The sequence below is a fragment of the Chaetomium strumarium genome, assembly GCF_033439665.1.
Source record: "Chaetomium strumarium strain CBS 333.67 chromosome Unknown B0T15scaffold_5, whole genome shotgun sequence".
In the NCBI taxonomy this organism is placed as follows: Eukaryota; Fungi; Ascomycota; class Sordariomycetes; order Sordariales; family Chaetomiaceae; genus Chaetomium; species Chaetomium strumarium.
The window spans coordinates 1,577,527-1,596,312 of NW_026944433.1; the positions used below are offsets into that span (position 1 = coordinate 1,577,527).

The window sequence follows — 18,786 nt, forward strand, 5'->3', positions numbered from 1 at the left end:
TGAAGGCGAGTGCAGGTCGCCTCAAGAGGTCTTAGAATCGAACGGGGCTGCTAGTTCACGAGAAAATTCTCGGAGATTCGTAATCTGCTTGATCGTGGTTGATGTTGCATTCAGAATTACGCCGAGTGATAGTTGTGATCAAGTTGGAGTGTTGAGAAAATATGGCAACGCCTTTTTCGGCGGAGGAGGGTTAGCAAGAAGCAATGACGGCAGCTTCTAGGTGGTCAGGTACGAACAGCCCCAAAAAAGTTCGGCCACGGCAAATACCGCCGTATGCAGCGAACTTGAAGGTTGTAAGGTAAGGTGGGGCAGGTGCTCTTACAGTCTTACTTAGGTAGGTTAACCACTTTGTTGTCGTTGCAAATCCCACTTTCCCCCAACAGTGGCTCTTTGGCTTTCAAGTTCGCTATGCGGAATCATCGGAGTGGAATACCTTATCTTGTAGGAAAAAAAAAAAAAAAAAAAAAAAAGCCACTAAGCAACAACACTCTGCAGCATGGCATGTTCTGTATGTACAAAGCAACATATGATCTTACGTACCGTACTGTACTTGATTACCGTTTGTTACACGCTTACCCGTCACAGCCCCACTTCGGTCATGGCGGGGCTCCGCCGAAGGCTGCCGAAGCTCAGATCCATCTGGGGCCAACAACTGCCATCGGACATCCATCAATTTGTTTCCGACTTCGTCGAGATCCATCGCAGCCAACAAGATATCTCGGGGTGCCTTATTAGCCTGCAGCGCTGAGGTGTAGTGAGGCACAGCAAACCGGCCTGCTGTGTCTTCATTCAAAGCGCGACACCTGCCTCTACCTTTACGACATGGACACACGAAGATCGTTGGCCTGCCAAATACCTTACCTAGTAGAAATCAGAGTGCTGCAAAGGGGATGCTTGTAGCCGGCTAGCAAAGTAACTGGCGCTTCCTCACATGGAAGCCCGCCAGCAGACTAATAGCAAACTCGTGAGACGCTGGCATCCGGAAACTGGCTCCCTTTGCTCGTTCCAATTTCGGTCCCTGTTTCCTATGGCTATGGACGTGGTAAGGGGCATGCATGATGACACGCATGGGCGGGTGTGTCTTAGATGCAAGCTTCGGACTTGGCACGATAAAAGCGAGCGAGTATGCCACATGCTGAAACCTAACGTGGAATGTTTCCAAAGCCCTCATAGCCATGGCGCCTAGAGTGTCCAAGGCTTGACGCCGCTTTAAGTGCGGGCAGCTGGAGCTGCGCCAAGTACCAACCGTCCGACAAGCTTGAAAGTCGGCACTGCAAGATGGTGTTGATAGAAACAATACAGGTGGTATTTTGCTCAAAACATCCGTAAGTCGGCAAAACCCATCAAAAGGTCCGTGAACTAGTCGGGGTATTCCTTGATTCTTTGTGACGCGTTGCTCAGGCGCCCGGCATGCTCAAAGGGAAGACTCATTCTCGAGATTCCGTGAAGGGTTCCTATGCCATATACACGTCCTGAACGAGTCGGTAAACAAGCACGCCGTGACCATTTTCCCGAAAGCAACCCGAGACCCATTACCAAACGCCCCATTTTTACTTGCGCATCGAGCTGGCTCTCCGCTTGCGGAGATCGGCCTTCTGGGCCTTCGCCTCGGCGACACGCTTGGCCAGGATCTGGGCATACTCGTTCTAGGAAGTTGTCAGCCTGGAAGCCCGGGTTTCAGCGGATAAAGATACCATGTACTCACCGCCTCATCCTTGACCTTCTCGGCCTGGCGGCGCTTGAGCGCAATGCGGTGACGCTTGTGCTGCAGGCGCTGAGGAGTAACCAGGCGCTGGATGCGAGGAGCCTTGGTGTAAGGCTTCTTGCCCTCGCCCTTGGGCTGGACCTCGCGCCGGATGACGTACTTGCGGACCTATTATTCCGAGAGGAATTACGTATTAGCCTCCGATATTGTTGCACTCAGACTCTACCCGAACTGCGCGATGGACATCGGCACAGCTCTAGGGCAGGCGATGACGGAATATATTTGGCACGTAGCACATACATCGTCATCCTTGCTGAGGCCGAAGAACCGCCGAATCTTGGTGGCACGCTTGGGACCAAGGCGCTTGGGGTGGACGGTGTCGGTGAGGCCGGGGATATCCTGCTCGCCCTGCTTGACGATCGAGAGAGCAAGGACGGAAAGGTCGGCGCCGACGATGCAGCCGCGGACCGACTTGCGCTTGCGCTCACCGGTCCGGCGGGGGCGGTAGCAGGAGTGGCCCTCGGAGAGAAGGAGGCGGACACGGTTGGGGGCGATGACACCCTGCTTCATCGGGAAACCTTGCTTGTCATTACCGCCGGTGATGCGGAGAATGTAGCCCTTCCACTCATCGCCAAGCGGGTCGCCGGGCACCTCAGCGCCCATCTGGTTCGGTTAGCTCGTCTGCGAGATGGGGAGATCGGAGGGTTTCGATCGAACATACGCGCTTCCTGTGAGATCTGGGTTAGCAAGCGGGGCCCAAAAAGGGACTCGAAGACTCAACATACTCGTAGAAGTGCCTCAGCTTCCGCTCATCTTCCACCTCGATCAGCTTCTGCGAGCCGTTCGCGGGATGCGAAATGTTCAGCTACGGCTAGGTTAGCATTGCCGCCAACGATGTAATTCAATCAAGCCAGGTAGGGAAAATTGACAGTGGTACAGTCATTGACCAGCCGTTAGGGAGGATAGGCATTCTTACCTTCATGTTGGCGGTGTTTGCTGAACGGCCGTCGTCGATGATGCGGACAGAGACTGGAGAAATGGAAGTGAAGGTTTTGTGTGCATCAAGCCCAGGGAAATCTTAGGGCACAATTTCTGCAGCATGTGATTGGACGTAACTTTTACTTCGGCTCCGCTCTAGCCTCGCCAACATTTGGGTCCGGAAGATTTGTGCCAAGCCGGCAGCCCTTCTGCATTGATTTTCTGTGGAGGGGCTGATACTACGAACGGTAATATAGAGAGAGGGGTTCATATCGAGTCGGGGCCGACATTCTGCTAACACGACTAATAATGGTACCACTTCTTAACATGAAAACATAGTTGGAGAGCTTGAGATGTTCCAGTCCCGCTTATTTGACCGAAACGCTAGGTACCATACCACATACTAAGGTAGTTTGTGCTCACTGGTTTTCCGATATTCAGGTTTCTTGACTGAAGCATCCATGACTGCCCCGTGAAGATTGCCACCAGAGTCCCTACAAATCCTACAGGCTCCCTGGGACATCTTCAGATCGGGTTGGACGCCCGCAAACGATTAGAATTTATTCCTAGTGCCGGAAGCGTTTACGAGGTCTTTGGTTGATTGCAGCCATGGAAGGCCACAGCGAGCATGTCGAGCTAGGGGCAATCGCCGAGGTCGAAGAGAGACCAAACCATGAGAATACAGTGAAACAACCAAAGAAGCGGTTCGTCGGGAAGCGAGCCGCGGCCGAGGCTGCGAAGTCCAACTCAGGGGCTGCCTCGATCGAGGACAGCGGGGCCATTCAAGGTACTACAGGATGCTCCCTTCCGCCGGCGAGGGAACAACTTGACAAGGCTGACCCCCTATCACAGTCGCCCAGCCAAGGAGAGCGCCGCGGATGGTCAACCAAATACCGCACGAAATTCTCAACGATGAGGCATTGAAGGCTGCGATCGCGCTCCTTCCGGCCAACTACGCATTTGAAATACCCAAGACCATCCACCGTATCCGGTCTCTGGGTGCTAAGAAGGTGGCTCTGCAGATGCCCGAGGGCCTCCTCATGTTCGCCACCACGATTTCAGACATTCTCACGGAGTTCTGCCCTGGCATTGAGACGCTGATCATGGGCGATGTCACGTACGGCGCATGTTGCATTGATGACTATACAGCGCGGGCGATGGGATGCGACCTGCTGGTACACTACGCCCACAGCTGTCTCATCCCCGCTGGGGTGACCAAGATCAAGACGCTCTACGTCTTTGTCAACATCAGCATCGACACGTCTCACATGCTTACCACTCTGGAGCGCAACTTCTCCCCTGGAAAGACGATTGCGATCGTCGGGACGATCCAGTTCAACGCCACCATCCACGGCGTGCGGTCGACGCTGGAGAAGGCGGGTTTCAAGGTAGTCATACCACAGATTGCGCCGCTCTCCAAGGGCGAGATCTTAGGGTGCACATCTCCCGACCTCTCCACATACACCGACAGTCCCATCGACTTGATCCTGTACCTGGGCGACGGCCGCTTCCACCTCGAGAGCATCATGATCCAGAATCCGGGCATCCCGGCGTATCGATACGACCCATACTCGCGGAAGCTGACGCACGAGACGTACGGGCACGACGAGATGCAGGACGTGCGGCGAGACGCGATCAGGAAGGCGAAGACAGCCAGGAAATGGGGTCTCATTCTCGGATCGCTGGGGCGGCAGGGAAACCCGCATACCATGGCGCTCATCGAGACCAAACTGAGGCAGATGGGCATACCCTTTGTCAACCTGCTGCTGAGCGAGATTTTCGAGAGCAAGCTGGCGATGATGGGCGACATCGAGTGCTGGGTGCAGGTGGCGTGTCCGCGGCTGAGCATCGACTGGGGGTACCGGTTCCCACGACCGCTGCTGACCCCGTACGAGGCGTTGGTGGCGCTTGAGGAGAGGGAGGACTGGGGCAAGGGCCCATACCCGATGGATTACTACGGGAAGGAAGGGCTTGGTAGGACGGCGCCAGTGGCAGCTGGAGGGAGCAGCTAGTAGAATGACAGGGTGTGCGCAATACCGCGTAGTTCGGTCTGCATTGTCGTTTGCCCACTGTCCAAACCCGTCAGAGGACGGAGCTGGTCACCTAGTTAAGCCGGTGGCTAGCCAGGCCTGTAGAGCGTTGCATCATATGCCCGGCCACAATCCACTTTTTCCCGCATGTGCAGTCCCTCCTCCGTAGCCATCGGGCTGACCCATTCCCACCCAGGAGCCACTCGAGTCTTCACACCGTCTTCACCCTTCCAAAAGCTTTCATGAACACTGCTTCAACTAACCCCGCCACCAACCGGCTCGGGTCGAGACGAAAACACAATCTTGTATTTCACCACCTCCACCACCTCCAGCTCCTCCTCCTTCTTCTCTCCCTCCCCTTCCACGACCCGCGGGTCACTCCTCCTTCGCAACACAGCGAGCGCCCTCGGCAGCTTCTTCACCTCCCCCAACATCCGCTGATGGTTCCCCACGTACATCCACACCCTCTTCATCCAGGCCGTGTCGTCTTTGGTGCCCGGGTGGTATTCCGGGAAGTGGAGGCGGCCGATGGGAACCGGCGGCGCCTCACTTGCATCATCTGACTCTGAGCTGGGTTCGTGGAGGACGCTCGGAGGTAGGTTGATTGTGCCTTGTAGCTCCAAGAGGGCCAGGCCCGAGGGGGTGTGTAGCAGCGCGGGAAGGGGATTTGCAAAGGGTGAAGATGAGGAAGGGGATGAAGATGGCGGGTGAAGGGGGACAACTGTCTGTGTTGCTGCTTCTGACATTGTGATGTGAATACCCAAAGTGGTAGACTGGTAGTACCTTAGGTAGTGGTGTGAGAAGATGTTGTCTCAGCTTGTGAGAAGCGACGTTGATGATGATTGATCCCCGCCTGTATGGATGCCAACTATGGCAGTGAAGGCGACGGAACGGGTTTCGTAGCTCGCAATCTAGGTGGTAAGTGTTTCCACTTCAACCAGTGCTTTATGTTCAGCCGGTATTGGTGTAGTGAGTTACGGTGTGCCGGTTGATGCAGAGCAGCTCTGGAGTCCCTCGTGAAAAAGACATTGCCCGGTTCGGCCTGGTCCACCCCTTCCTCCAATCGGAATCGGTGCCAACCAGATGGACATTTCTCAACTTAACCTTGAAGTGTACCGTACCCGCCACCACCTGGTGCGAATTGGCTTTATTACAGTACTACATCATAGTAGATGATGATACTGTGATCCAGAATACCGGCCATCAGGCTGTCTAACCTGGAAGTGAAAAACTAGCTTGAGATACCAAACCGTATTGGGCCTCCTTAACGGCAAACTGAGAACCTCGGTGCTCCAGAGCTATGCAGTCGGGTTCGATTAAAACAGAACACGTATGAGCGGGAAAAGGAAGGCTCGAGTAGTACGTGATGAGATCATGAGACCGGACTTTGCTCCAAGCTTATCTATTCCGGATTTCTTCTGACGACAACACCCAAGGGTCTTATTAGACAAGCCTAGACTCGACCACCACTGACATGACTCGCAAGATCACCATGACGTTAGCTGGTAGGGGGGAGGAGTTATCCACTGACGACGGACTCATTTTCCGATGGAAGTCGTGGCACGACATCAGCACGAACTCAAGTGCGCATGGAAACACGAAAGGCGCCAAAAACAAGATCCATTTCTGAGCGCCAAACGCCAGAGCTACCGAATCCAGATAGGATATCCTATTGTCAACTGTCAAGTCCGCTGCCACGGCTCAAAGAAGATAAGCTGCCCCATTATATGCTCCTCTCTACCTAGTCATAGATGAACCGCTCAGCCCACCGTAAAGCGATGGCTCACCTGCAGCACGTACGGATCACCGCCAGGCTCGAACAGCTGCTTGCCCAACCGTCCCCACTCCGGATGGTTGATCCCATCGATGTAGTCCTGCACTTCCATCACAACGCAGCCATACTTGGGAACAGTCCGTGGGAAGTTTGATGCCCCCTGCGTCGACTTGAGCGGGAAGGACCCGTTCTGGCCGCCACACGAGTACATCTGGAACGCGTCCTGGTCCGTGTAGATGTCGAGCCGAATGCCGGACCACTTTGACGACAGGCTGGCGACGTAGCCACCATTTGCGCGCCAGTCATGAGCCTGCGGGCGGTTTACGAGCCAACAGTTGTCTGGGATGCGCGTTAGTACATACATGCGACTCGGTGAGGGAACCTGAGCTTTGCGTACCATAGCCGGTGCAGTTGAACCCGCAGTTTCCCTTGATCTCAGGGTCCGAGAAACTGTGACCAATCTGCTTGGGCGCACTCCAGAAATCGTTGACCGATCCCTTGGGATTGGCGAGGATCTCGCCGGTCGGGACCAGGATGTTGTCGACAGCGACCCGCTGGCCGCTATACGGCAGGTGGAAGGTGTGGTTGAGCACCAGATTCGTCTCGTTGTTCGCAAAGCCATCCAAGTTCCAGTACGTGTGGCTGCTCAACATGATGGGCGTCTTCTTGGTGGTTGCGATAGCCACCATCTTGGCGTCCCACGTCATTCTGCCCATCGTGTAGGTGATGTACGAGATAACCTCGCCCGGGAAACCCTCCTTGCCGTCCGGATCAACGATAGAGAAGGTGATGCTGTTGTTGGTGTAGGCAACAACCTCGAAGTCGCGATAGTCCCAGCCGTCCGGTCCGCCATGGAGAGTGTCGAGGCCCTTCGGATGCTCCGCGGTGGGGTTCTCGTTGGCCTCGACGTGGTAGACCTGGCCGTCAATCTCAAATGTGCTGTTCTTGATGCGGTTCGCATAACGGCCAGGAACACCGCCGAGGTGTGGATGAGCCTTGTCAACAGCATAGTACGAGGCATAGTCGAAGCCCATGACAAGGTCTCGGGCGACTCCGTACTTGTCCTTGATGAGCAGGTTGGAAATAGATGCACCATAAGGGATGAAGGCAGCCGCGATTCCCTCGCCGTAGATCCAGTATTTCCCGTTCTTGTCGGCGCCCTGGATATCCAAACTTCTAGCAACCGGATACTTGGCGAGCGCTCCATTCAAGAGCCAGGCGGCTCCGGAGAGCGCGACTAGATGACGCATGCTGGTTATTGTCACGATGCTAATGGTGTTTAGCAAGGATGGATCCCTCAGAGAAAGTTTGGTTTTGAGGTATGAACGAAAGGATAATAGCGGACGGAAAAGGATGTTTGGACCGACCACGGGACCATGGCCTCAATTTATTGGTAGGAACAGTGTAAGTGAAGCAAGGCCCGGATGAGCCTACTATAGTGCATGACGCGTGATGGCCAATACGACTGCACACTTGGGATGAACAGGACCGCCACAACAACTCACCTATTCGGGAAGCTCCAAATTAAGGTTCCGGGAAGCCTCGCTGGGGTAGCAGCAGCGGCCGACAGCTTGGGTCCGGGGTTCACTTTGGCGGAGAAACCGGGTTATCCGTGCAGTGGATGAACGCACGAGCTCCCGTCTGGGTTACCTATGGCGTTGATCCGGTGAACAACTGAGACTAAGACGCCATGTGATGCTGTGGAACAACAGAACGATTAGCTTTCTCACGTTTTTCTCCGGCGATGCGATTCTCGGTCTCCCTTGTAGACACAAGAAGTGTCAACTCTAACAGTTGACACCGGTTGGCTCGAAGAGTTCACCAGAAGTCCAAGTTCTCACGGTGCAGATCGCATCACCGCAAATATCCGAAAAAGGAAGTTGAAGGCCCTCAACCGTTTGTGGTTGCGGACTTCCCTGTCACCCTATGCAAGCGAGCGTGCGACTCGGCCAAGGCAGGCGGGGTTGAAGAATTGCCTTCCCCAGATTGTAGCTTATGGGTTCCAACTCACCCTAAGGTATTCTCCCAGTCGAATCCAGGCATCTACCGTGCCCCTGATGCGGTTCACAGTCGAACTGACCCTCAAAAAGGATATTACCTGGTAAGCTCATTGGCGCGGTTCCAGGTTGCTTTTCGATCCACCACAGCCGGGTGGATCTTCTCTAATGCGGGGTGACCCACTCACCATGTCCCTGTTCTCCGCAATTGAGCTTGCCTCCTCGAAGATAGCTTGGAGGTAGCAAGGAGCGGGAGAACTGTGAGCTTCTAGCATGGCCAGCATCCCCAAAGCAATATGATGAAACGGAGATATCCATCCTGTTTTTTCATGATGTACTGATATGTCTAGATATATGTGTGTACAGGTATCTATCGTTGTAGCCCCAGACAAACCGAGGACGAGACCCCATACCTTGGTACCTAGGTAGGAATGCACACTCTGATGGCTAAAAGCTGTACAGTGGCATTCAACGGCTGGACATCCATGGCAGAACCAAGCGCAAGTCAATTCCAATCTGCAATCGCACAAACCACAACCCCAACATGTCATTTACATGCAAGTCTACCGAGCCCTGGCGAGCCGCAAATGGAGGGGACACCATTCCACATTTGACATAGCCTTCGGATATTCTTCTCATGCCCCTCATGCTCATGCGTCAATCAGGTTCTCCTCATCCTGCGCCGTGTCCCGTGTATCCTTGGTCGGCGCCTTGCCCTTACCCTTCCGGTCTGCTGCTGACCTATGGTAGAACTCGTCGATGATCTTGGCGGGGATACGGTTAAGCATGTCCTTGCGGAAGATGCGCAGCAGACTCCACGCCAGATCCAGCGACTCAAAAATCGTCCGCGACTCGTATGGACCCTGGCTGATGAAGTTGCGCTCAAACTTGTCAAGGAACTCGAGCGAAAGCTTGTCCTCGGCCGACAGTGCCTCTTCACCAACGACAGCCTTCATGGCGGCGGCATCCCTGCCGATGGCGTACTTCGCGTACAGCTGGTTGGACACGTCTCCGTGGTCCTTCCGTGTCATACCCTCGCCGATGGCGGACTTCATGAGACGGGACAGAGACGGCAGCACATTGATCGGAGGATAGATACCGCGGTTGTGCAAGCCACGGTCGACGAAGATTTGCCCCTCAGTGATATAACCTGTCAGGTCGGGAATTGGGTGCGTAATGTCATCGTTGGGCATGGTAAGGATAGGAATCTGGGTGATGGACCCGTTTCGGCCCTCCACGCGGCCAGCACGTTCGTAGATGGTGGACAAATCCGTGTACATGTAACCGGGAAAACCGCGGCGGCCGGGGACTTCTTCGCGGGCGGACGAGACCTCACGGAGGGCATCGCAGTAGGAAGAGAGGTCAGTGAGGATGACCAAGACGTGCTTCTCGAGCTGATAGGCGTAGTACTCGGCGGTTGTAAGGGCAAGGCGGGGTGTGATAATACGCTCGATGCTGTCGGCTCGTCAGCAAACAACGTTGCAAGGAGAGACTGTTCTAAAACTTACGTCGGATCGTTGGCAAGGTTGAGGAACAGCGTGGTCCGCTCCAAGCTACCGTTCTCCTCGAAATCTCGCGTGAAGAAACGGGCGGTTTCCAGATTGACACCCATGGCGGCGAACACAATAGAGAAGTTCTCCTCGTGGCCATCATGGACGCCCTTGTTTGTCACACCCTCTCTCTGAACCAAACCGGCTTGCCGGCAAATCTGGGCGGCGATTTCGTTGTGTGGGAGACCGGCGGCCGAGAAGATCGGAATCTTTTGGCCGCGAGCAATGGAGTTCATGGTGTCGATAGCCGAGATACCAGTCGAGATCATCTCCTCCGGATAGACCTATCCCCCCTTTTAGTATCACAGCCTCACGCATGGGGTAGGAATCCCTACTCTTGAATAGGGGTTGATCGGACTGCCGTTGATGTCCAAAAACTCCTCGGCCAGCACCTTAGGTCCCTTGTCGATCGCACGTCCTGACCCATCGAAGATGCGGCCTAGCATGTCTTCCGAGACGCCGAGCTTCAGGCTGTCCCCCGTGAACTCGACCCGTGTCTTTTCCATCATCAGCTGCTTGTCCGTCGCATAACTCCAGTTTCCGCCTCACCTTCTTCACATCGATGCCCGTAGTGCCCTCGAAGACCTGGATATTCGGTCAGCGATCCGGCGATCCTCCCTCTGCTGGGAACATCAGGTTGGCGGGTTTACCTGCACGATCGCTCTGTCTCCTATGCTAGCTGTCAGCGACCGCACAACAAAGTATCGTGAAACTTAGCAGCGTACCTCGAGCCTCTAGAACCTGACCCGCGCGCTGTGTTCCGTCGGGGAGCGTAAGTGTGACGATTTCGCTGTACTTCGGGCATTTGACCTGGAGATTCAATTAGAGCAAAGCGCGCTGATAGGACTGGACCATAGAAGGCTAACATTCTCGAGGACAACGAGCGGACCGTTTACACCACCAACAGTGTTGTAACGGATCCTCGGCGTCACCCGGTACGATGACGGCTCTCGCGGGTCACCCATCGCGGATGCTGGATTCGGGCTATTTCAGGGAACTTGAAGGAAATTATCGACGAATGGAACGGTACAGACTAAGAGGCAATGTGAAAGCCACAAGTCAAACGAGGCCGCGGTGAGGGTTGAATAATGGAGAGCTGCCGCAAGATGCAGTCGTGAGCTCGGCGTCGGGTTGTCGACAACCAAGGCCAAGGTCCCCTGCTCCCAGTCGTTTGAGCCCCGCAGTCGTATTCCGGCGGCGGCACAGCCACTGCTACAAAACCAACAGAACCAGAGATGCGGCGTCGTATGTTCCTAATCAAGGCCTAAATCTGAATCTAGCTACAGACAATTAGTTGTTTGTCGATATTTTGACCTGGGATCAAAGCGCATTCCCCATTTAGTCCAGGTTTCTATGTACCGATGCTTTGGCATGACGATAAATGGGGGTACGTACCTTAGGTACAACTGGCTATCGCGCCTCAAAGACCCCACACCAACATGGAAGCTCCAACTGTGGCGGTGCTCGGCTGTTGATCTATGATGCTCGCGGCAGGCAAGATGGGAAACTTCCTCTTCCAAGCTTCAAGTGTCTTCTTGCAACACCATTTCACGGCCCTCACACCACCGCCCACCTCCCGCAACATCAAACATATGACGATCGGCTCCCCTCCTTGAACATTGCATCGAAGGCATTGGTGCAGGATCTTAAAGCCGCCAAAATGTCATCGATCTACAATCTCGAGCCGCAACCGACGGCATCGGCTATTATTCACACAACGCAAGGCGAGATCGCAGTCGAGCTATTCGCGAAGCAAACACCCTTGACGTGTCGCAACTTCTTGCAACTTAGTCTGGACGGATACTACGACAATATCATCTTCCACCGCCTCGTACCCGGCTTCATTCTTCAGGGCGGCGATCCGACCGGTACCGGCCATGGAGGAGAGTCGATCTACGATGGAGGCGCATTCAGCGGAGACCTGGATCCGTGGCCAATGGACCAACGTAAGGGACACAATGCAGGACCCATGGGGGTGAACTTCAAAGATGAGTTTCATTCGCGGTTGAAGTTCAATCGCCGGGGGCTCCTCGGCATGGCAAACGAGGGCACCCCGGATACGAACGGCAGCCAGTTCTTCTTCACATTAGGCAAAGCGGAAGAGTTAACGGGCAAAAATACGCTTTTCGGCCGAGTAGCTGGCGACACCATATACAATCTGGCTAAGATGGGCGAGGCCGAGGTCGCAGAGGGTACCGAGCGGCCCCTGTACCCTGTAAAAATCACACACATCGAGATCCTTATCAACCCTTTCCCTGATATGAAGAAACGAGAGAGGAAAGTCCGACAGGAGGTGCCTAGGTCTACCCCAGCAGAGACAAAGCAGAAGAAGAGGAAAGGGGTGAAGCAGTTATTGAGCTTTGGGGACGAAGAGGGCGATGCTGAGGAGCTCCCAGTCATCAAGAAGCCCAAGTTTGACACGAGAATTGTGATGGATGTTGATGAAGAACCGGCTCACAAAGCCATGCCGGTCAGAGCGTCTGTCAAGGAAGAAAAGAAACTACTAGACAAGGAAGTCCGTGTTCCTGAACAACACCCGACAGAAAGCCGGCGCACCTCAGACACACCGGAACCAATGCCGGCGAATAAGTTGAAACAACCGCCACCGTCCAAGATACAGCCCAGCGCAAGATCTAGCCCTGAGGTTGAGGAGACGCCCAAAAAGACCCTCCTAGAACGAACCAACGAGGAGATTGCCGCGGTAAAGGCAGCCATGAAGCGGACAATCCATGCAGAGCCGGTCAAAGAGGAGAAGAAGAAAGTATCGACCCTCGAGTCGATGGTACCAGAGACAGCAGTCCGTGGGCGGAAACGGCGGCCTAAAGGCAACAGTACCTTGACGAGGGAGGAGCAAGAAGCTTTGGACATTCTGAGGAGTTTCAAGTCAAAGTTGGAGCAGGCCCCGCCCGAGACGAAGGCCGTCCAGCCACCTGTGGACGAAAGCGAGGAGAATGGTGACCAGGTCGAGGAGGGAGAGGTGTGCGACCTACACTTCATTGCCAATTGCCAGAGCTGCCGGGCATGGGATAAAGAGGAGAAGGATGAGAGCGGTGACGAAGGGTGGATGTCTCACACACTAAGTTTCACAGCCGACAAGCTTGGCAAAGACCTCAGCTACCGGAAGAAGGCCGAAGAGGAGTTGGTCGTTATCGACCCGCTTGAGAAAGCCAGGACCCTCCAGGAGGAGAAGAAGGCAGCTAGAGACGCGCGTGCAGGCGGCTCCTCTCGAGCTTGGGACAGAGATCGGGATCGCGACCGGAACCGTGACCGGGATAGGGTTCCTGATGGGAACAGGAGAGGCCGCTGAGACGGAAGCTCAAGGACGCCTGGCGGAGTTGAGATCGCCGTTCTCCCTGTACGGTAGTTGTTACAAAAGGTACGTTTCTGAGATACCCCAGTCTGTCGTTTTAGGTAAAACCTGGGGTACTACTAGTAGTGCACCTGGCCCATATCCCGCAGCTGCTGGCAGTCTTAGTAATGAAGAACCCCGTGCATGTGATTTTACAGTGTTCGGAGAATTCGCTCCGCCTCCGCGGCAAACAATTCGGGATCGCCATACAGACTACCGGGCTACCCGTAGACGTCCCGTCGAACTGATCACCAGACACTGTGGTAAGAACAGGTCCCCTTTTTAGGCTCTTGAAATCCCTAGCATGTGGTGGAGCCTACCTGAGTCCTGGGAGCCGAAGCTGGGCTCAGGGGTCGACACTGGCATGCCTTCGTAAGGTCCCGAACAGCTCTCTTGTGATTTGTGAGATCATCTCAAGTGCATATACAATTTAATTCGCCCGATTGAGGGAGTCGTAGAGGTTCTGATGTTATTCTGATGTTAATGTTATCGCCGAGACCCCGTTAGTGGGGTCGTTATCATACGGTAGGTGATTGGCTTGCCAAGCGAAAAAACGTTGTCCACTTCAAGATCCATCGCATCAAGTGGAAAAGCGAACCTTCCATCCAATGTTGCTGTCGTCAACCTGGCAACATCAACTTGAACTGACAATTCCTACCCATCACCCACGCGGCGGATCGAGAGCTTCACCGACCGGCCTTCTGCGCCAGAGCCACCGCTCCATTTACCGCCCGCCTAACCTACTAACAAAGGCCCCCGCGCCTAGATTCATCGGCCAACCGGGAACAATCCGGGGCGAAACACGGCGCTCCGACTTTCTGGCGCGTATTGTTCAGGTCGCTTCGAGCACCCAGCGGCGCCCATTGAGCAATCCTATTATATGAGACAGCCGGCACCAATCTCTTGGATACCGCCCCACGGTCAAAGAACGACTACCTACCTTAACTCTTGTGCGAGGATACCTCTACGCCACCACCGGGTCTCTTAACCAAGAACAGAGGTGTCGCGCGAACCACTGGATACTTTGAGCTACGCCCTTGCTGCCTGGCTGACACAAACATAACCTTTGACCGATCGTTCCCGTGCGCATCAAGGTGTGTTGCCGGGCTATATATCGTCTGCAGCTGCCCCGCATCGCTCTAACTAGAACCGTCTCTCTTCCTGTTATCAGCAAGTGCGGGTCCTAACCGCTTCCAGACGACTTTCTTCTTTTAGGAAGCGGAACCAAAGCTTCTCGCGCGAGACATACAAGGATACGCCGGACCCTCGACGCAGCAACCACGAGTGATCGTCTCCTCCCAATCCACCCATTCCATCCCCATTCCACCGGGTCGGCGCAAGTCGGGCCCAGCTGGTGAAGCATACGCTCGCCAGTGTTATGTCGTCCAACCCTCGGAAACGACCTGCTGCAGGCGTTACTCCGATAGTTCCCATTCCTCAGATGTCGCCATCGTACTCTCCGGTCCAAACCGATCAGCTGTTCAGGTGGAACGGTATGGACGGCAACGGCTTCGTCGATCCCGGAACTCCCGATGTGAACGCCTACGCAATGCTGCCAACATCGACTTCGTACGGGCAGACAGTCCCCGCGCCTTCCACGGCCCTCGCACGGCGACAGAATAGCCGGGTCCTCGTTCCTACAGCACCTAGGACGCCCTTCAACGGTGGAGCAGACAGCTGGAACGGATACGGCGAAGATCATGGCTATTTGCAACCAGCGAACGCGACCATGGACGAGCAAGACAACATTGAACGGCTGGAGGAGATGGCAGCGCGAGCAAAACGGGAGGCGCAGGCGAAGAGGAAGCAGATACCCCCCTTTGTTCAGAAGCTTAGCAGGTTCGATCTCACACCCCTTGTCCCTTCCACCTTTTTGCGGGCAATGCGCTGACCAAATATAGCTTTTTGGATGAGTCTAGGAACACTGACCTGATCCGCTGGTCTGATAAGGGGGATTCGTTCATTGTTCTTGATGAGGATGAGTTTGCCAAGACATTGATCCCCGAACTCTTCAAACACAATAACTATGCCTCGTTCGTGCGCCAGCTGAACATGTATGGTTTCCACAAGCGCGTGGGGCTCTCCGACAACTCCATGAAGGCCAGTGAGAGAAAGAACAAGAGCCCAAGCGAATATTACAACCCGTACTTCCGCCGCGGCCATCCCAACTTGCTGTGGTTGATCAACAAGCCCAAGAGCGGCAGCAAGAAGAAGGGGAAGAAGGATGAAGGCGATGTGGAAAGTGAAGAAGACGGTGTTGAAGAGACGTACAACGGAGAAAACGTGGGTGGTTCCCAGTCCGGGCGAGGCCCGGTCTCCCACGATCTTGGTCCCCTGCAAAAGAAGGATCTGATGCAGGTCAAGGCCCAGATCGAGAGGATTCAGCAGCAGCAGGTTGCTATTTCCAACATGCTGAACAAGATGCGCCAAGATCAAAATCAACTCTACCAGCAGGCCATCCTATTCCAGAACATGCACGAGCGCCACGAAAACTCCATCAATGCCATCCTCAACTTCTTGGCCAATGTGTTTCGGAAGTCGCTGGAAGAGCAGGGTGGCACGCAGACCGTCCAAGACCTCCTCGCTAGCATAATTCCGAACTCGCAAGCTCATGCTCAAGCTCAAATATCTCCGACAGGCGGAGTCGTTGACCTCGGTGGTTTCGTCAACCCCGGGCAGCGGCCCCAGGCTGTCGCCGCTGTAGGCACTCCAAAGCGGCAGCAACGCCTGCTGCCTCCGATCCCACTTCATCAACCGAACAAGGCATCATCGTTTTCTTCATCGACCGCGATGACGCCAACACCTCCACCGGCAACTCACGCGCCCCGCGTGGGGACGGTTACAGAGCTATTCGACACCTCGCCTTCCGCGGACCCCACATCCCCAGCCTACATTAAGAAAGAGCTGCGGACCAATCCTCAGGAGGGCATGATGAAGATCATTCAAGACACCAACGCGGTCAATAGCGGCGCGGGACTCGACTTACCCGGTATGGCCGCCAAGACCGCTCCCAGCATGAGTGACAACCAGCGCGCACAGATGCTCAACATCATGGCCGGTAGCAATCCTGCTGTGCCCCCTGTGACAACCAGCCCCGTCGCCCCAGTGAATCCCCAAACGGCGGCTTCCATTCCAGCCGCAAACCTTGCGCTCTCCCCTAGCTTGTCCTCGCTCCGAATGCCATCCCTGCAGGAGATGCAAACCACCCAAGCCGAGCTCGACGCCCTACAGCAGTTATCAAAAGAACAGGCAAACCAGATCGACGCGCTCACCCAGCTGCTTGGCCCGCTCAGCCCCTCGGGCCGCATCCCCGGCGTCGACGAACACGGCAACCCCAATCACAGCTACTTTGACAATGTCGACTACGACCAGTTCATCAACACTAATGCGTTCTCGGACGGCAACTATGAGGGTGCAGACCTGAACGGAGTGGGTGGCGTGCCCGGCACCGGTACGGACGGGGCGGATTTCAACTTTAGTCTGGATGGAACCACTGCCGATTACGTTCCCGGTGCCGCGGAGGCCATTGCCGGTGGTTCCAGCACTACCGGGCTGACCGGAGACAGCTCCAGTTCCGGACCGGCGTCGAACAACCCGCCTAGCCCGTCTGGTACGGAAGAGATCACCAGGGCGGAATTTGAGAGCCCTGAGCGCGGGAACAAGCGCAGGAGGAAGGGCTAAGCCGTTTTGAAGCACGCCTCTGTGCCATCGCGGACACCGACTGTAGCCAGAACGTCTCTTCTCCGTCTACGGCTGCCATGGACAACACGGCGTTCGTAGTGCGGACGTCGCAAGAACGAAGGGTTGGCCTGATCATGTTACTTTGATTTCTTGTCTCCTCTCCCTAATTTCCCTCTAGTACTTCATTTCTCCTTTCGGGGCTGGTTGCTTTACTTCGTTACTGAGCAAGAGGGATCGATGTTGGCTGGGTAGCCGGGGCGGGTGGCTGATGTGGTGATGGTTGGCGACATTACACTGGCACACTTTACATATCTCCCTCCTTTATGTGTCTGTGAATCACATTTCATATGGAGAACAGTCTGCGGCTGGATTAGGCCGTCTTTCAAGGGCTAAGGGGAAGGTTGGGGTCGGGCTTTTGGTGCATTGCATCGATCGAGTTGATGGCTAGAAGGGTGATCTCACTGGCTTGTTCTCTTAGAAGCGCAGGAAGAATACAATGCGACGACGTGATGACGAGATTCAGTGGGCTTTCGATGGTCTGCGCATCCTAAAGGTCTAGTTCGTGACCACAACGACTTACCAGTGAAAGTACAAGCACGTCGCCCGGACAGCGCCTTATCTCGGGATAGAGTAAGACGCCAACCCTCTATGCCTTGCGGTCGACTAAAGCGCCGCGCAGCTGATTAGCCAGCCGTTGCCCCTCTGTATTGGACTAGCCACATCTCTGGATGTTCCGAGTGCGACGGGCATGTCCGGCTGACCCTGGCGAGCAATGCCGCTCTCTGGCATCACTGCGGCCCGCACCTCCGCCTGTGCGCATGGCTTCCACCCTTGCCTCCCCCACCATCCACACGGCGTTCTGACTCGGCATGCTTGGTAGCTTTATGTAGAAAGCGTGTAGCGACCAATCTAACTTGGCGTCGGGAGTATCGGCTTCTGCTTGCTTTTGTCGCGTCCTCCCCTGCGCATCACTTCGCCAGGGGATTCGCATGGACGGTAACCCTCTCGATCCGCACCTCCTCCGTCGGCCTGTGCTTCTTGTCCACCTCGAGCGCCTCGATCTTGGCCAGCGTTGCGAGGCTCTCGTCCCCGAGCAGTTTCCCAAACACGGTGTTCAGTCCGTCGAGGTGCGGCGCGGGGCCGAAGGTGATGAAGAACTGGCTGCCGTTGGTGTTGGGCCCCTTGTTGGCCATGCTGACCACGCCGCGCTCGTGGTGGCGCAGGCCGGGCCGGATCTCGTCCTCGAAGGTCGGCCCGTAGATGGAGCGCCCGCCCTTGGGGTTGTCGGGTGGGTTGGGGTGCGCAGGCGCGCCCGTCTGCACCATGAAGGAGGGGATCAGGCGGTGGAAGGGCGAGCCATCGTAGTAGGAGGACGCGCATAGGGCGAGGAAGTTCTAAGCCGGGGCCGAGGTTTCTGGTGGTTAGTGTGGGTTTATTTGCGCGCGAAGGAAGCGAGGTAGATAAGTAAGTAGTAGCTTACCTCGGCGGTCTTGGGGACACTCTCACAGAAGACTTCAATCTTAAGGTCTCCGTGCGTGGTGTGGAGTGTTACCGACATGGTGGCGCTGTTGTGCGATGACTACTCGTGCTGATATGGGTGGTCCTTTATCATTGTTTTGTTGACGATTCAAACGAAACGATCTCAGGAGCAAGGTTCTAGACTTTAGCCAAGGAGCGTTGACATCAGCGTGGAGCTTGGCATGAACCACCAAGAAGCTATTA

At 55.2% G+C, this 18,786-nt stretch overlaps 8 protein-coding genes across 8 annotated transcripts; 3 read left to right on the forward strand and 5 right to left on the reverse strand.

The window, feature by feature from the left end:
• Positions 1 to 1,363: 1,363 nt before the first annotated feature.
• Positions 1,364 to 2,667, reverse strand: B0T15DRAFT_238733 (ribosomal protein S6e-domain-containing protein). The gene is made up of 6 exons (XM_062863042.1): positions 2,643 to 2,667; positions 2,491 to 2,570; positions 2,427 to 2,433; positions 2,006 to 2,368; positions 1,706 to 1,873; positions 1,364 to 1,646 (listed from the first exon to the last, which is right to left on the reverse strand). Exons 1-6 carry the CDS (start codon positions 2,646 to 2,648, stop codon positions 1,551 to 1,553), a joined length of 720 nt encoding a protein of 239 aa, XP_062720145.1. The 5' UTR covers positions 2,649 to 2,667; the 3' UTR covers positions 1,364 to 1,550.
• A 456-nt stretch (positions 2,668 to 3,123) lies between these two features.
• Positions 3,124 to 4,831, forward strand: B0T15DRAFT_238840 (putative diphthamide synthesis protein-domain-containing protein). The gene is made up of 2 exons (XM_062863045.1): positions 3,124 to 3,470; positions 3,536 to 4,831. Exons 1-2 carry the CDS (start codon positions 3,293 to 3,295, stop codon positions 4,693 to 4,695), a joined length of 1,338 nt encoding a protein of 445 aa, XP_062720146.1. The 5' UTR covers positions 3,124 to 3,292; the 3' UTR covers positions 4,696 to 4,831.
• B0T15DRAFT_238791 (Ctf8-domain-containing protein) lies at positions 4,832 to 5,788 on the reverse strand. The gene has a single exon (XM_062863043.1). It carries the CDS (start codon positions 5,457 to 5,459, stop codon positions 4,968 to 4,970), a length of 492 nt encoding a protein of 163 aa, XP_062720147.1. The 5' UTR covers positions 5,460 to 5,788; the 3' UTR covers positions 4,832 to 4,967.
• A 620-nt stretch (positions 5,789 to 6,408) lies between these two features.
• On the reverse strand, positions 6,409 to 7,833 carry B0T15DRAFT_238833 (galactose mutarotase-like domain-containing protein). The gene is made up of 2 exons (XM_062863044.1): positions 6,885 to 7,833; positions 6,409 to 6,826 (listed from the first exon to the last, which is right to left on the reverse strand). Exons 1-2 carry the CDS (start codon positions 7,735 to 7,737, stop codon positions 6,474 to 6,476), a joined length of 1,206 nt encoding a protein of 401 aa, XP_062720148.1. The 5' UTR covers positions 7,738 to 7,833; the 3' UTR covers positions 6,409 to 6,473.
• Positions 7,834 to 9,134: 1,301 nt separating this feature from the next.
• B0T15DRAFT_494834 (P-loop containing nucleoside triphosphate hydrolase protein) lies at positions 9,135 to 10,999 on the reverse strand (the record flags this gene model as incomplete). Its single annotated transcript, XM_062867052.1, has 7 exons — positions 9,135 to 9,939; positions 9,993 to 10,318; positions 10,370 to 10,531; positions 10,584 to 10,619; positions 10,685 to 10,704; positions 10,760 to 10,844; positions 10,901 to 10,999. 7 exons carry the CDS (start codon positions 10,997 to 10,999, stop codon positions 9,135 to 9,137), a joined length of 1,533 nt encoding a protein of 510 aa, XP_062720149.1.
• A 359-nt stretch (positions 11,000 to 11,358) lies between these two features.
• Positions 11,359 to 13,534, forward strand: B0T15DRAFT_536334 (cyclophilin-like domain-containing protein). Its single transcript, XM_062869542.1, has one exon. It carries the CDS (start codon positions 11,416 to 11,418, stop codon positions 13,339 to 13,341), a length of 1,926 nt encoding a protein of 641 aa, XP_062720150.1. The 5' UTR covers positions 11,359 to 11,415; the 3' UTR covers positions 13,342 to 13,534.
• Positions 13,535 to 14,761: 1,227 nt separating this feature from the next.
• On the forward strand, positions 14,762 to 17,064 carry B0T15DRAFT_399398 (uncharacterized protein; the record flags this gene model as incomplete). Its single annotated transcript, XM_062865004.1, has 2 exons — positions 14,762 to 15,222; positions 15,285 to 17,064. 2 exons carry the CDS (start codon positions 14,762 to 14,764, stop codon positions 17,062 to 17,064), a joined length of 2,241 nt encoding a protein of 746 aa, XP_062720151.1.
• A 484-nt stretch (positions 17,065 to 17,548) lies between these two features.
• On the reverse strand, positions 17,549 to 18,769 carry B0T15DRAFT_239074 (cyclophilin-like domain-containing protein). Its single transcript, XM_062863046.1, has 2 exons — positions 18,545 to 18,769; positions 17,549 to 18,458 (listed from the first exon to the last, which is right to left on the reverse strand). Exons 1-2 carry the CDS (start codon positions 18,620 to 18,622, stop codon positions 18,033 to 18,035), a joined length of 504 nt encoding a protein of 167 aa, XP_062720152.1. The 5' UTR covers positions 18,623 to 18,769; the 3' UTR covers positions 17,549 to 18,032.
• Positions 18,770 to 18,786: the final 17 nt, after the last annotated feature.

Coding starts and splice junctions, on each gene's coding strand:
- B0T15DRAFT_238833 (XM_062863044.1), bottom strand. CDS start 7,737: ATGCGTCATCTAGTCGCGCTCTCCGGAGCCGCCTGGCTCTTGAATGGA. Junction 6,827..6,884: donor GTTCAACTGCACCGGCTATG/GTACGCAAAGCT, acceptor CGCGCATCCCAG/ACAACTGTTGGCTCGTAAAC.
- B0T15DRAFT_238791 (XM_062863043.1), bottom strand. CDS start 5,459: ATGTCAGAAGCAGCAACACAGACAGTTGTCCCCCTTCACCCGCCATCT.
- B0T15DRAFT_536334 (XM_062869542.1), top strand. CDS start 11,416: ATGGGGGTACGTACCTTAGGTACAACTGGCTATCGCGCCTCAAAGACC.
- B0T15DRAFT_239074 (XM_062863046.1), bottom strand. CDS start 18,622: ATGTCGGTAACACTCCACACCACGCACGGAGACCTTAAGATTGAAGTC. Junction 18,459..18,544: donor GTGTCCCCAAGACCGCCGAG/GTAAGCTACTAC, acceptor GCCCCGGCTTAG/AACTTCCTCGCCCTATGCGC.
- B0T15DRAFT_238733 (XM_062863042.1), bottom strand. Junction 1,874..2,005: donor GCCTCAGCAAGGATGACGAT/GTATGTGCTACG, acceptor TCGGAATAATAG/GTCCGCAAGTACGTCATCCG. Junction 1,647..1,705: donor AGAAGGTCAAGGATGAGGCG/GTGAGTACATGG, acceptor ACAACTTCCTAG/AACGAGTATGCCCAGATCCT.
- B0T15DRAFT_238840 (XM_062863045.1), top strand. CDS start 3,293: ATGGAAGGCCACAGCGAGCATGTCGAGCTAGGGGCAATCGCCGAGGTC. Junction 3,471..3,535: donor GGACAGCGGGGCCATTCAAG/GTACTACAGGAT, acceptor CCCCTATCACAG/TCGCCCAGCCAAGGAGAGCG.